Source organism: Musa acuminata, chromosome BXJ2-3 (genome assembly GCF_036884655.1).
Source record: "Musa acuminata AAA Group cultivar baxijiao chromosome BXJ2-3, Cavendish_Baxijiao_AAA, whole genome shotgun sequence".
Taxonomy (NCBI): Eukaryota; Viridiplantae; Streptophyta; class Magnoliopsida; order Zingiberales; family Musaceae; genus Musa; species Musa acuminata.
The window spans coordinates 3124344-3140341 of NC_088340.1; the positions used below are offsets into that span (position 1 = coordinate 3124344).

A 15998-nucleotide genomic window follows, 5' to 3' on the forward strand; every position below is an offset into this window, starting at 1 on the left:
TGACCTCCTCATTAGAGAAGACAACACAAATTGGAGTTCTTGTTGAACTCCTGTCATCACAGTGTTCAACATTCAACAACCAACAAAGGAGCCAATCATGTGCGCAAAGCAATGATCCAAGGAATCAGAGTACAGTCGTGGGTGTGCCATAGCACAGAAACCATGAACCCTACAAGACTGTCTGCTTGCAGGCACTGGGCTGCCATGACAAAGAAAGAAGAGAAGGAAAAGGAATATGAATAAAGAGAGGAAGCAGGTCCTCTGGTTGCAGCTTTTACTCCACATTCTCCTCTCCTTTTCATTCCTTGTCCCACGTGCATGGGATGGAAGGAAGCCACCAATCCAAATAACGACCTGATGAAATGGCACGAGCTGTCCCACATCCAAACACTCCCAAAGATTCGTGTGGCCATTTGAGATCTCCCAACAGTTTGCCCCTCAGATAACGTGTGCTGATGTAGAAGGAGAAGCCATGGCTCATGGCTGCAACATGAGCAGAGCAGCCAACACATCAAGCCAAGTGCCCGAGGATTCCAAGCTCGGCAAAGGGGCATAAAGAAGAACCAAACGCATCTCTTGCCACTGCTTCACGTGCACTCAACAATGGGCGGCAATGAATCCAAGCAACCGAGTTAGCAGATGCTCCAGTCCGAGAGGGAATGCAAGTCTAAAGCACACATTGCTTAGTTAGTATATTTGAGTAGGGCAGTGACCGAAGAGAGAGAGAGAGAGAGGGAAAGGCATGAGTGGAGATGTTATTCAATGGGAACGGCGCGTCGCCCACAAAGTAATGTTATAATGCCATTATTAATCGAAAAAGTAGGGGGAAGAAGATGGAGAGAAAGATGCAGCCACTGATGGCTTCAATTATGGTATGCTTACTTCGATGACAGTGATGGTTAGTTTAGGGTTGAATGGCCTTTCCCCTCAGGATCTTGACAAAATTTTGTCAGGAGCTGGACAAGGATCTGCCATCAGATCCCTCTCTCTCTCTCTCTCTCTTTCTCTTTTCTTTTTTGGTTTGAAGAACAGATCTATCAGCAAATCTCATGTCTGGATGGAGCATCCTTTTAATATTAGGTGCTGTAATGGGGAGTACTAGTGTTAGATAAGCTCTCTCTCTCTCTCTCTCTCTCTCTCTCTCTCGTCCTCAACTCCATTATTGCTCATCGTTCCTCTCTCCCTTTGCCTTAGCTCCCAAAATGGCTGACCTCTGCTCCACCATGTACTACTGTTTCCTCTTCCAACAGCAAATAATGTCTTGTCACTTTCTCCGTTGTTGTTGGTGAGAGCTATTAATCCAAGTTAATAAAGTAATTTTGTATTAGTTTCTGGTATATGTCGAGTTGTATAAATGCACCAGTGACTACAGAAACTCTGATTGATGTCTACTGGTTCTGCAAATGATTCATGAAAATGCCTTGATCTTGGCATACTTATGGTTTTTGATGGGTAACATTCTTCTTGGATTAATCCGAGCAGCACCAAGCAGGCTGTGGCCAGAAACCGACATGGGAGTCAAGCCTCGGAGCTGGGATCAGCGGGCTCCCCCCCCCCCCCGCCTCCCGCTGCACCGCACTGCAAGTGGAGAGATGGAGCAACAGCAGGTCGCCCGCCTGTAGCCAACAGTTCATCGACTGCCCGATGCAGCTGCTCTCCATCGATTCATGCATCCCCAACCTTGGACAGCACGTGGAAGGCACTAACCATGGCCACCTCTTCCTCCTCATCCGACTGCTCCTCAGGAAGTAGGCGTACACACGAAGGTGAGCGGTCAAAGCGGTCAAAGAACAAGGACAAGAAGAGTGGGACCGCGGAGGACCAGCAACGCTGTGTGATCTCAACCCCCCTCGACAACGAATCCCTCGATGATGCATGCAGGGTAAATTTCTCTGGTTGTTTTGGCCGGTTTACTTCTCTGCAAGGACCAGTGAATGATGGGCTTCTTCCATGAACGAGAGAAGGTGGAAAGGACGAAGGACAATGAGAAGAAGAAGAAGAAGAAGAATGTAAGGTTTGGGGATGCTAATGAGTACCACTTAGCTGCGATAACAGCTCCATTAGCTTCTCGTCTCAGGGACTGAGTAACTCTGCCTGCATGCGTGCAGTATGATTGCTCGTAGAGATAGGAAGAAACAGGTTTAACAGAGGAAGTAGATCTCAAGAGATCTCATGGAAAGCGACGGAGCTCAGACACCGTCAGATCTGCCCAAAACCATAAAGGTCGATCGCCATTCAAATCTCTCTCTCTCTCTCTCTCTCCCTTCGTCTTTGTTATCTTTATCTCGAAGCTGATGATTAGTGTATATGACAGAATTGGCAAGCTTGGCTGTATCTCCAGACATTCCATGTCTGGTCCTCCACGTAGCCATCTCATTTCCTTGTAGAAGACAATGGCGTCCTGCAGCTGCTCTCTTCCTCCCTTTCCTCGAAGCTCGATTCCAAGCTCCCATCAACCACTTCTTTCTTTTCCTTAGGGGAATAGTTTTACTACGGGGGTACTCACCGAGACCGCTGCAGTAATTTAGTACGCGGGAGGGTGGTCCGACCATGGCGTGCCCGTGCTTCCGTTGCACACCAAAGGCTCCTCGCCATATCTGAGGGAGGAGGGGGTGGTCATCTAGCCATTCCCCCACGTCGCGCCGGTGGTCCCCGCGGGTGGAGATCTCGTGGTCGTCTTGTTGCCTTGTGGTCGCCTGCCCACACGCACATGGGTGGGCGTAGGCAGCTGCAGCTGCAGCTACACCACCTCTCTCTCTCTCTCTCTCTCTCTCTCTCTCTCTCTCTCTCTCTCTCTCTCTCTCTCTACTGTTGTGCTCTGATCGATAACGTTGAACGCTTCTACGATGCATCAGGCAGCCAGGGAAGGAGTGCAGCGGAAATAAATGAGGCCAATAACTGCTCGCTCTACCCCGTCTTGAATGGCGAAAAGGAGAGCTGATGGATGGATAAGCCGCCCATCGCATTTCCATTCCTCTGAAAGCTCAGTGAGCGAGTAGGTGGGCTTTGGCTGCCGCTGTGGCAGCGAACGAGAGAGAGAGAGAGAGAGAGAGGAGGGGAGGGGTGGGAGACATACGTGAAAGCCGGGGGGAAGTACGTCTCCTTCAGCCCGGAGTTCCCAAACTGGCCCTCGATCTCGAGTCATGTCTTAAGAAGGTCGAGGGCTTTATAGTCATTTCGAGAGTTGAACTGTAACAGGGTCGGGCGTGTTGTGCTGGGTTTTGTATGTATATAAAGTAGGAAGAGAAAGTGGAGGAGAGATGAGAGCGAGTTGTTGTCTTCCTCAGACACTCTTTTCTTTCTGGGCGGAAGGAGAGGACGAGGCAAAGGCATTATTATTAAAGCGCCGGCATGGTGAGCACCCGAGGCAGTGCAAAACGAACGGTACATGGATTTAGTGCTTGCTCTAACACCTCTCTTCTCTTCTGTCGTATCTTCTTATAGAGAGGAGGGTGAAGGTGAAGGAGAAGGAAGAAAGTGGCCGGAAGAAAGCTAAGCTAAGCTAAGCAAAGCAGCAGTGCTTCGTTAGAGGATTCGTTGGTCTGCCAACTGAGGAGGAAGGAAAGAGATGGAAATGGTGCAAGTGGCCGCCAGGGCAGCCATCGTGCGGTGGACGGGTGAGGGGAGGTCTCACGACAGTGCAGATGAAGACGAAGGTGAGGATGCCCAAAGTGCGGACAATGCTCCCCTGTTTTGAGGTTCGTGAGTTCGTTCATGGGTTCTGTGATATTGGCATAAGCGGCTCAATCACTCTTCTTTCGTCTTCTTCTTCTTCTTCTTTGTTTCTTTTGGCTACTCTTGCTCACATTACCAACATTTGGTTCTGTAATCGCCTCTTGTTTCCGTCGCCAAATCCTGTAACATTGTCTTCTCCTTTGCTGCTGCTGCTGCTGCTACTGGTGGTGGTGGTGGTGGTGGAAAGAAGGGGATGGGACAGTGGATGGTTGGCCTGGGTTGTCTCGCTTGGCAGCATCATGGTCATCATGCCACCCCCTCCTTTCCCACATCTTCTCCCCTTTTGTATTGTGGGATGTTTTGTTTGGTTTCTTTCTCTTTGTCCCTTGTTGATTGGATGCTCTGGTTGGCTAACATTAGCAAAAATATTTTAGACCCACATTGCTGCCTATGTTATCCATGTGTATCTCAAGCACACCACAAGGTGGTGAAAGGGGACACCAATCTCTCTCTCTCTCTCTCTCTCTCTCTCTCTCTCTCTCTCTCTCTCTTAGGCTCATCCTGTGTTTGCATCTTTTGTCACCCAAACCACCCTCGTGTCAGCTGCCACATTTGTAGTAGGGGGCTACTGGACAAACTTCTCTTCTCTGCTTCTGCTCTCTTTCTTGTGAGCTGTGGGCTTTAGCCCCTGGGGATAGAGCAGAAAGCAGCAGTCCTCTGGGAACTGCCTTCTCTATGTTGATCAATCTCTCTAGCCATTTGCTCTACTACTGCAAATGGTCTGAGAAGAATGGCATGGTTTAGTCTGCAATGCAATTAATTGGGTGTTTCCTCTTACCCTTTGAATGCATGAGGTGTGTGCAGTAAGTACAGACTTTAAGACACTGGTCACCATGGCAGTAGTGACAGCAGCTGCTATTGTAATGTCTGCCCACTGTTTGCTAGAAAAAAGTTGCAAGAGCTATGTGGATGGAAATCAGTGCAGTGTGAGACTTACTCTGCTGCACAAAATGGGTTTGAATTCACTTGAATACAAGTATAGGCATTCCCAAGTTGCATTGTGGCCATTAAATAAGCTATCCAATTGACATTGTAGCCCTCAAAGGAAATATGAGACCAATTGTGGGCCATTCAAGAAGAAGAATGATGCATGTTCTACTGTCATATGTTCTCTCTTCTGTAGCACTAGCAGGTGCCACAGTGTGAGTGTTTCAAGAGGCAGATTGATGAAATGAATCAGCAACAGTGGTGCTGCAAACCATTGCTCATTCACAATAGTTTCAGGTTTCTCTTTTCCCTTGCCTTGGATGACAGCAATCTAGGTAGGCACAGAATGATTTTGTCAAGTTTCATAGCATAGCTAAGCAAATAATAATCATATGCTAAGTTCTCTCTTCAAAATAATATGCAAGGGGTTGTAATTCCCCCTTGTCTATGCAACTTGGGTGTAGATCTCAAAATGGGATGATGATGAGCATCATGCATCATGGATGCATTATTGTATCTGAAGCTAACTGTTCAAATACCAGTTCATGCTCTTGTATTCTATCATGAAAATGTTGGCCTTACATTCCCATCATATCTAACAACATCAAAGGTGCTCATGTTCAAACTTGCAGCTCTTTATCATGCCACAAGTGTCTCTTCTAAAAAGCATAGATACCAATCTCAACACAGATTTGAAGAGACATTCTTTACAAGGGAAGTTCTTACAGATGTAGCCACCACCCCATTGAAAACCAATTTAGCCTTGGAAAGTAATAAAGTATACTCTAAGAATTCACCAAAAGTTTACTATCACAGGCTTTTGTCTCAATGGTTTACTTTGTTAACCACCACCATCAAGAAGCTAAGCTTACTATCACTTTTTTTCTCATAAGAATCTCTTTGTTGAAGAGCCATCCAGCTTAAAGATGTCAAAATGTCATCATTAATTGCTGGCATTAAATAATAATTTTCTACTTGGAGACCAAAATATTAACCCATCCTGCTATAAAATGAACCCAAAATAAACTATACCTTAAGTAGTGTTTAATAGGTTGACATAATCAGTTGTAGCAACATAGAAATAATTTGGAACTTCAGTGTTTGCAATGCATCCTATGCAACATGTGCATGAATATTGTGGAACTGGGACCTCTAACCATCCAATTTGAGACAAGAAAAGCAAACTATATATGTGAGTTACAGCTTCCACAAAAATAGAAAAAAAAATTAAAAGATTAATTTCCATCTCAGTGGAATAAGCATTATTAACCCAGAAAAACATGCAAGCAATACAGGAAAGTATTCATAATAACAAAGACTCAGAAAATTTAAACTGTGTGCCTTCATGATCTATTATAACATGGGATGTCTTATTTAATGCAAGCAAACAAGAGAATAGGAATATATACCTCCTACACAGTAGCTAATTTCATTGAAAACTTTTTGCTTTAGAAGCTGGACCAGAATAAAGAAGAAAGCTACTCAAGTAATAAGAATTTGCCTACTCATGTTAAAGTAGGATTTCTAGAAATTTATCCATCATGAATAAGAATTTTACATCACAAGCACCCAAAAAAAATGAAACAATCAGCAGCAGCAGCATCACTAAATGATTTTTAATACTATTAACAATTATAATCACTCCAATTATAACCATGATTACATCTAGAAAAAATTCTGAATAAGCTTTAAAACAAATTCTATATAATAATGGTAAACAAACCTCTTCCTGAACAAATTGGAACTCAGTCAACTAAAGGATCACATAAATAAAAACTAATCTTCTTCTTAAGCAATACTTTTTATGTGATGACCAACAAGAAGAATAAAAATATGTCACCTGATTGATGCTGCTTTTAGATTGTTCAAAACAACCTTCAAAAATGCTTTCCGGCACTAGTGTGTCACCTTACAGCAGTAATTCCATGGTAACAAAACAATACGAAGATGGAAGACTTGATAAGCAAAATAATCCACTGGGTATCATTGAGTGGCTCACCGAACCCATGTAATATGATTTGATATGAACCACATAGCACAGAAGACTCGTATAACCCTTCCATAAGTTGAAAAGTTTGTTTATCTTGACTCACAAAAACTGAAGCAATGAACTGCAGAACAGCTTAGGTGAAACTATATCAGCCAGCAAAGAACAGAAAAGATTAACATTGTATTCCCCAGAATAACCAAGCATCAAGTAGCATTATAGACAACGAGCATCAGCAAACACAACCATTTTCTGACATCTGATTCCTATAAAAACCAGACTTCTTCACGATTTGTGTGTACAAAGAATTGCCCACAACATGATTAAAGTAGCATATTGATTTCCATACCCCGAAATAGTACTTGAACAATTCATCAATCAGAAGTCACTGCATGTGGCATTGTCATTCAAGTCGCAGTTACCCAAGGCACAATCTAATGCAAGTTGCAAACTTCTGGATGACCAAACAACACCAGAACAAATATTCAGTCTATGAAAATGCTGCTCATTGTGGCAGACACAGCAAGCCACCTAGAGCTTATGCTTGACACTAGTGTTCCTACACATACATATTACTTCAATGCAAGGCAAAGACTCAGATCATTGTGTAGGCAAATACCTATGCTTTCGCCATCTTCTTGACCAAACAAGCTAAAAGGAAACACAAAACACTAGAACCCCTTAAAGCATGGCCAACTTTACAAATAATATCGTCCTCTCATAAACTCTTCTTATTTCTCCATTACCTTTTCACTTTAAAAGCATCATCCTTTAGCATGATCTTTCGCAGTCCTATCCACATATTTGCCTTCCCAGTAAGGCAGGGTGGATCTTGGTGACACCGCAGTCACAGCAGAAGCAGCAAACATCTGGTATATCGACAGCCCACCACCTGGTAGCTCTTGATCCACTCTATCTTTGCAGGTGTAACCATCAAGATGTATCTTCTCAGCCCAAGTGCCTGCTAGTCCACGGTCACCTAAGATAGTAACTGCAACAGAGAACTCTGAAGGGCCAAAGCACCTAAGGACCCTCTCAACTAAGTCCTGATACACCAAGGTGAGAGAATTAAACCCCATTGCTTCATAACTGGCATAGCTGAAACCCTTCTCAGGTGTCACATGGATAGTAGAGAGAGCCGGGCCATGAATCCCATTCATGGAATAGCCACAGGGCTCGAACTCAAAGTCGCATATCTCCATCTCAGGAATAATATTAGAGATCCCAGATATCTCAGTCATCTTCTTGGCGGAAGAACTATGGCATTCCGCTGAATTCTTATAGAATATTAACGCCTGATCAGTGTTCAATCCGGTCATGCACATCTCGAGTGTCACCATCGGCAGCTCAGGTTTCTCAGTAGCATAGTATATATGCCATTTGCGATTTGCATTTGTTGAACCACCAAGCACATACGCATTACCACTTGACTTGAGGCTACCGAAGAACTGATTGAGCACAACGACTTCCTCGGAGAAGCTCCGGTGGGGAGACTGCTGTGCACCAGGAAAAATAAAGGTCCCACGGGAGTACCTTGCAGACAGAATAGATAGCGAAAGCTCTGCGGCAAGTTCAAGAATTCTAGGGATGGACAGAAGGAGCTTTGTAGTCCCGCAAGTTTTGAGGATTAACTTATAGGGGTAAATAAACAGGCTTGACTCAGAGAGAACATATGAATCGAAGACATTGTTCGAGAGCTGAGAAACAATGGTACATCGTGCCAGATCCAGAATGGAGTCAATCTGTGGCCGTGAAAGGGCACGCAGCCCCCATCCATGGGGGTCCAAAAAAATAGATGGCTCTGAGAAAGTGATCTCCAGGCGCTTCTCATATCCTTCAAAACCGATCGGTGAGGCTAGGAGAGAATTTGGAGAATCGACCAGTGAGAGTGCCATCGAATCAAGCAAGAACAGGTGAGCGTGGTGACAGGAAAAAGGGAGTGGGAGGTCAAAGGAGTATTTGAGAGACGGTAGGCTGAGATTGTCTAAAAGCAGAAACGAAGCACAGGAAATCCTACTCTACAGAAGAAAGCAGCATCGGAAGGACTCTCAGGATGGCTTCCTCACACACTGAAAAAGATTGAAAATTGATAAAAATTAACAATCAATACACCATATGCATACAACAAAACTAATATCCACATTCTAAATGAAGATAACCATAGTTAGAATTTGGTTCTTACGTTGGAGTATGTAGCAGACTGAAACTTCCTGATTCCGCCGTGTGGTCGAACGTCTTCAACAGTGTAGTCAAGGGGAACTTCGTACTGTAATGAGCTACTACTACTAGACTGCTTCTTCCCAGATTTAAATTCCATTAAAACATTCGCACCTCCTGCAGCAAGCAACAATGGAAGAACATGTTAATCATAACAACCACCTTGTCTTCAAGATTATGGACAACATAAAGTCCAAGTTCGTCAACAAGGCAGAAGAGACATTCTTCTAAGACCCACAAAGAAATTTAGACAATGGATATGGCTTTCTAACAACATGAGCAAAAACAGGAGCAATTATTACCATGAGAACATAACTTAGAACAAAAAGCTGTAAAAGGATACAAGAAGAACTGAAAAGGCTGCATTTTTTGGAAGAGGAAAGGCTGAAAGATGACTACATTACAAATCAATGGGAGAAATAAATAAGAACATAAAGATTAAAACAACATATTCTCTAAACTACAGGATAATTCATTGAGGAAAAAACAGAAATAAAAAGATCTGTACAGAAATAAAGGTTACAAGACAACAACACACAAAAAGATCCACCTTAATGCAAATCAAATCAGGGAAAAAGAAAGTCACAAAAGTAAACAGGAAACGCGACTAGAAATAGCAGATCATACCCTGAGACATAAGAGTAGTAACTACAGCTGACACAACGCGATACATGACGGCCAACAATTACTTGATAATCACACAGGCTAAATCATATCAGGGACCAACGATTCTCTTATCTACCATCAGAAAGCACCCCACGAAACAAATCCAATGTTATATCCTCAAAGCAGAGCACAAAGAGACGGCGAAAGACAAAAGATGGCCGCTTGGCAACACAACGTCAGGCGAAGCAAATTTTGTGATGATCATAACATATCAAGAAACCAAAGCATAATATTTACGATAAGACAGAGATGGAGTAGAGGAAAAGCTTACGCAATCGAAGCCGACAGGATCAGCAAATCAAACGGCCGAGGCGATGAAGAGAACAAGAAGGATGCGCGAAACCCTAGCGGACGATACGAGGGCCGACGACGAGCCGAAGAGACGGACGCGGCGAGGAACGAGAACGAGCACGGCCTTTATATAGGGCGCAGAGGGAATCCGCGAACGACGGGAGACTTCCCGATCCTTTAGTCGGATCCGGTGTAACGAACGAGGCACGGTCCTTCTAACTCTCCTATTCAAGCGAAGAATCCACTGGCAATTCTTTGTGGGCCCCATCTAATCGGCTAATCATCTTCTCTGTTTTCTGAGAAGAAAATTTCAACCATTATATTATTATTTCTATCACAGTTATTAAAGATTTATAGAAATTAATATAAAGTTTTTTTGGCAATGGCTAATTGATGAACACAATTTGTGGTTACCATCAAACAATCAATCTAAGTTTTTATCTGTTAAGTTAAATGATATCTTTAAAGATTTATCGGTTTAGTCAAATGATATCTTTAAAAAATAACTAATATTTTATATATTATTTAATAATTAAAAGACATAAACATAATATTTGAAGGTGTTGTTTTCTATCACAACATGGAATTGACACCAAAAGCAGAGCAGCATTTTGCCACCAATCCTTCATCATCACCACTTCTTCCTCTCTCATGAATGCATGCTGGAAGAGTTCATCCTCCTCTCACATGAACACAACCATCACAACCCACACAAGCTGAGAAGATTTAGTCACCTGTTAGGCATAGATTCTCTTGTCACCTGTGAGCTGTTTCATTCTTTTGCTTGCAGAGGATTTGGCAGTGGAGAAAGAAATGCTGTCCACCAACATTTCCAATTAGTGACAAAGCCACTCTCCTCTAATCAGTGTGATTATTCTATTGTTCTTGGAGGATCTACACTGATGTTTCCATTTGTTCATAGTTGTGGACAAACTTGGGTTCATCTGCAATGCTACTTTGTTGACTGAGGTTTTGGTGCCCCTTTCATTTGTTGATTTGTAAGTGAGATGTGGTGAGGTTTTGGTGCTTATGATGGAGAAAACCATTGCTGAACTTTCCTGCAATAGACTTCATCACCTGTTTCATGTGACATGATGCACTGGTAGCAAATATATTGAGAAAGAACAATGCTAGTTCCTATGATCCTCTCTCCATAATCTTGAGAGATGTTGCTTCCTAGACTTCTATCACCATTACATTCTCATAGCCATTCTTCCTAGTTTTAATGGTTCAAAGATCTGTTCCAACTTTTATCTGCACCTACAAAGTCTCAACAGAAGAAAATGGTGAGAAGCAGAGACAAGTAAACAAAGACTTCTTCTTCCTTAGACATACATCAAGTATTTATCGTGGGTCTTCCACATCAAGAGTGGTTGATAAGAGAGATCTCAAGTTGGAAAAAGTAGCATGTTTTAGCACCCAAAAAAAGGAGATGATTCCAAGGTCATGCTTATCTTTAACTTTTACAGGTGCAGCAAAGGGAGATGGCAAAGTGAAGAGGAAGGTGCTTGGCCTTCTTCTTCACCTTAGCTTTGTTCTCCTCCACTTTGCCTTTCTGATACTTTTGACAACAAAAGCATGCGATTAGTCGATCGTGGGCGAATCACTTTGCGCGGATCAACACACAAACACCTTCTCTTGCCAATCCTCTGAGGTTAACCATGCAATGCTTTCATGTACAAGGACTTTAGAGCTGGACTTCTCTCTCTCTTTCTCTCTCTCTCATCGGTAGCCAATTGACAAGTAGAATCTGTCCAGCTCCAATCTTGCAGATTAAACTGATCGTTGAGCACAAGAGATGGTGGCCTTCTGCCAAACACAGGAATGGTGATGGTGATGTAAGCTGCATTAGATTCTAGAAAAGCAAGCAAACTGCATCATTTATCTTAACTTTCAGCAATTTCTCTTCGTCTTTTTTGTTAGTCCCAACACCAAGCACAACTCACAAGCTTTTAGAAGGAAAATATGATCACTGGTTGAAACTTGGGAGACAAAACCTCTGAATAGAGACAGCTCAAGAAACCAAGGATTCAAATCTACGCAAGTTCCAACTTTCTGCAAAGTTGCTGTTTTAGTCCCACAAGGAGGCAGAGTCCATTTGAGCAAGCAACAGCAGTGATGGAGCTCAACACCAGCCGAATCCAATCCCCTCCCACCACCTTTATCCAAAGCAGAGAAAAGAATGCATAAACAATGGATGACATCTCTCTCTCTTCTTTCGCCTTTACCAGTTGTCTCTCTCTCTCTCTCTCTCTCTCTGTTTCTCCTTTTCTTCTGTCCCAATGAGTGTTGTCGCTCTGGGAAGAGGGCTCGCTACATGTTCATGACTCTCCCACTCTCTCTCTCTCTCTAAGCTTCTGAGCTTCATCAGATTCTGACACCCAAATTAGCCCACCCCATGCATTGCTGCTTTATGCCCATGTCATGCCCCCATCATGGACCCCTCTTCCTCATCAGCAGCCTCTCTCATTGTTCCTATCATCGGTCTTCTTCATGATGGGATGACATGGTTCCTGACAGAAGGCCACATCCATCATGCTCCTTCCTCCATCTCCCTTCTCCCAGTTGGTCACATATAGCAAACACCGCCTCTTATGCTGTGTATTCTCTCTGCTGCTCCGATGGCTTCCAAGTGCTTCTACTTAAATCTCCTTGTCGTATTCTTCTCCTCCTTCGACGTTTCCTTCTCCTTTGAACCACTAAACATTGAAGGTGTGTGCTTATTTTTGGATCTTCTCTTTCCATCCTTGCGTGTGTTTTCCCATGGATTGATCTGCTTGCTTGCTCTCCAGTGGAGGCTCTGATAGCCATTAGAAGCGAATTGCACGATCCGCATAAGGTTCTGAACAATTGGGACGAAGACTCTGTTGATCCCTGCAGCTGGGCGATGATCACTTGTTCCTCAGAGAATCATGTTATTAGCCTGTGAGCCCGCCACCACCTCCTCTCTTTCATTTCTGTGCTTGCCTGTGGAAGATCTTTCTTCAGCTACATCGAGACCTCCTGATGATCATATATTGGGTTTCGTTTGTGCTTATCTGTAGGGAAGCATCAAGCCAGAGTCTCTCAGGAAGGCTCTCTGCGAGGATTGGGAACCTCACCAATCTCCAACAAGTGTGAGCGACACTCACAGACTACTCATCTCGATCCTCAAAAACACTATGCCTGTTTCCTCTGCATGAGTAACTCTGCTTCCATCTTTCTTCAGATTGTTGCAGAACAACAACATATCAGGCGGGCTGCCACCGGAGCTGGGACTACTTCCAAAGCTCCAGGCCTTGGACCTCTCCAACAACCGCTTCAACGGCAGCGTACCCGAATCCTTGGGCCGCCTCCATAGCCTTCGATATCTGTGAGCTGTTTCACCAGTCTTGATCCTTAACACCATCGAAAGAATAGGAGATCTCCAACATCGGTCCAAGCCAAGCATGCATCTTTGTTTCCTTTGAATTGTTGTTCTAATCTTTCTTCCTCGATCCTCACCACAGGCGACTAAACAACAACAGCTTGTCTGGTGTCGTCCCCGAGTCGCTGTCAAGAATTCCACAGGACTCTTTCCTGTAAGTAACTCCGCTCCGTTTCCTCTTAAAAGAATGGATTTTGCTGTGTCTTCTGTTCTGTTTAGAAGCTTGGAACTCACCAAAGTTTCACTGGTTTCCAGGGACTTGTCTTACAACAATCTCAGCGGGCCTGTTCCTGTGTTCCCAACCAGAACTTTCAAGTAAGCTTTCTCTTCTCCTCCAATGGAAATTTTCTCCGATTCATACACTCGTCTCTAATTCATCTTTATCACTTTCTGTATCTGTCAGCATTGTGGGGAATCCTCTGATATGTGGAAGCCGGAGGAGGGAGGAGTGCTCGCGAACAACCCCCAGCCCTCTTCCCTACCTCTTGGATTCACCAAATCAGAGTAATTAATTCATCTCCTCATCATCTTACCAATCTCTTAGACGTGCAGCAAGTTTAGAACTTTAAGCTGGAATTTGCTGTCCCGTGTGTTTCAGAGAGATCGAAGGCCAAGAAGCTAGCCATTGCGATGGGCGCCAGCGTCGGCGGCTCGTCGCTATTGCTCCTCCTCGCGCTGTTTCTCTTCCTCTGCCGCCGAAAGCGGCAGAAGAACCAATGGAGACTCGGGCTGAGTGGTAAGTGTGGCATCATCATTGAGTTCTTCTTCTCCTACAGGAGAATTTACGTTGAGGGCATACGTGAACAGAGAGGGAAGAGGAGGAGGTGGTGGTGCGGGGGCTGGGGAACCTGCGGCGGTTCACTCTGCGGGAGCTGCGGGCGGCGACGGAGAACTTCAGCTGTCGAAACGTGCTTGGGAAGGGCGGGTTCGGGCACGTATACAGGGGCCGGCTTGCTGACGGCACAGTGGTGGCGGTGAAGCGGCTCCGGGCGGACGCCGTCGGCTCGGGCGACGGCGAGGCGCAGTTCCGCACGGAAGTGGAGATGATCAGCCTCGCCATCCACCGCAACCTACTCCGCCTCCTCGGCTACTGCGCTGCCGCCGGCGAGCGACTCCTCGTGTACCCCTTCATGCCCAATGGCAGCGTCGCAGCCCGCCTTCGCGGTACGCTCCTCCCTGTACCCTGCTTTTCCATCGGCCTCCGCGAGCCTCAGGATCGATCCTCTCCAATTGCTGCAAGCACACAAGAACAAATTTGCCCGTCAATCACGTGGGGCCCCTTAAACCGACGGCTATAATGTGCTCATTGGAAGGTGTCGCTGCAGTATAAAATTGGAGAGGATCCGTTTCCTTTTCCCTGCTAAGGCTTCGCGGTGAGGGGCTTGTTCTGTACTTTCGGTCTGGAACTGGGTCCCACTAGAGGGTCCTGTTTTGTCGCTTAGTAGTCAGTCGAGGGTACGACAGAGCTGAGTACGGTTAGTTCGGTTCGCGTGAGCCGCCCTCGTCTCCGCTCCGTTTGACCGCCGCGAGCTACCGCGGCCGTTCATGTGCTCTGATCTCGATCTGTAATAGGGTGTTGACGTGCATTAAGATGCGTGCTTTGTGATCGTCTGCCTCAGGTAAGCCTCCGCTGGACTGGAGCACGAGGAAGCGGATCGCGGTGGGCGCGGCGAGGGGCCTCCTGTACCTGCACGAGCAGTGCGACCCCAAGATCCTCCACCGGGACGTGAAGGCCGCCAACGTGCTGCTCGACGGCTGCTGCGAGGCCGTCGTGGGCGACTTCGGCCTCGCGAAGCTGCTCGACCACGGCGACTCCCACGTCACCACCGCCGTCCGCGGCACCGTCGGCCACATCGCCCCCGAGTACCTCTCGACGGGGCAGTCCTCCGACAAGACCGATGTCTACGGCTTCGGGGTCCTCCTCCTCGAGCTCGTCTCCGGCCGGCGCGTGCTCGAGTTCGGCAAGGGGCCGAACCAGAACCACAAGTGTGCGATGCTGGGCTGGGTATGTTATCACCTCATGCCTCCCGGTGTTCTGCGCCATCGCTGCTACGTAATGCATGCATGAACAACACGTCTCGTCTCGTACGTAGGTGTGGAAGGTGTATCAAGAGAGAAGACTCGATGCATTGGTGGACCGGGATCTGGGCAGCAACTACGATCGGATAGAGGTGGCGGAGATGGTGCAGGTGGCGCTCCTGTGCACCCAAAACCTGCCGTCCCACCGCCCGAAGATGTCGGAGGTGGTGCGGATGCTCGAGGGTGACGGGCTCGCTGACAAGTGGGAGGCTTCGAACCGGCCGGTGATGCAAGCCGATGCCCCCAGCTCGGGCACTCATCCTGACACCCACGCCTTCTTCGCGGTCAATGGCGACGACGACGATGGCAGCAACGATGACGCAGCTTCGGCCGACATGGTCGAGGAAATGGAACTATCTGGTCCCAGGTAGCGGTGGTTGAACTACTCCACCCTATTGTAGATCGACCAAAGAATACGATGTTGCTTGTCGTGCATTATCTGTTTCAGAAATGAAAGGAGAATATAATTCCTTTCTTTTTTTTTGTAGCTGTAAATGTAAGCGATTTCTTTTTAATTCTTTTAAGCAGCCTTTTCTTCACCTACAGGAACTATTTACATTTTAAGTAAGATAAAATTATTTAAAGAAAAACTTCGAGTTAATTAAAAGAAGAAAAAAAACATTAAAGTTAATAATAAAAAAAGGGAGATAATTAACACAAAACCTATCTTTGTGTACTATTAGTTGTTGA

General features: G+C 45.5%; 2 protein-coding genes and 1 long non-coding RNA gene across 3 annotated transcripts; 2 read left to right on the top strand and 1 right to left on the bottom strand.

Annotated features, from left to right (window-relative positions):
• Nucleotides 1-1299: 1299 nt before the first annotated feature.
• LOC108952297 (uncharacterized) lies at nt 1300-4055 on the top strand. Its single transcript, XR_010485019.1, has 3 exons — nt 1300-2223; nt 2315-3354; nt 3445-4055. It is a non-coding gene; the product is annotated as an uncharacterized LOC108952297 (long non-coding RNA).
• A 2970-nt stretch (nt 4056-7025) lies between these two features.
• LOC135606932 (S-adenosylmethionine decarboxylase proenzyme-like) lies at nt 7026-9935 on the bottom strand. Its single transcript, XM_065098318.1, has 3 exons — nt 9804-9935; nt 8832-8983; nt 7026-8718 (listed from the first exon to the last, which is right to left on the bottom strand). Exon 3 carries the CDS (start codon nt 8542-8544, stop codon nt 7414-7416), a length of 1131 nt encoding a protein of 376 aa, XP_064954390.1. The 5' UTR covers nt 8545-8718; nt 8832-8983; nt 9804-9935; the 3' UTR covers nt 7026-7413.
• A 2196-nt stretch (nt 9936-12131) lies between these two features.
• On the top strand, nt 12132-15847 carry LOC103976911 (probable LRR receptor-like serine/threonine-protein kinase At4g30520). The gene is made up of 11 exons (XM_018824054.2): nt 12132-12535; nt 12616-12748; nt 12868-12939; nt 13032-13175; nt 13312-13383; nt 13485-13544; nt 13633-13733; nt 13828-13965; nt 14037-14393; nt 14849-15234; nt 15323-15847. The coding sequence occupies exons 1-11, from the start codon at nt 12418-12420 to the stop codon at nt 15677-15679; spliced, it is 1938 nt and encodes a 645-aa protein (XP_018679599.2). The 5' UTR covers nt 12132-12417; the 3' UTR covers nt 15680-15847.
• The last annotated feature ends 151 nt before the right edge of the window (nt 15848-15998 follow it).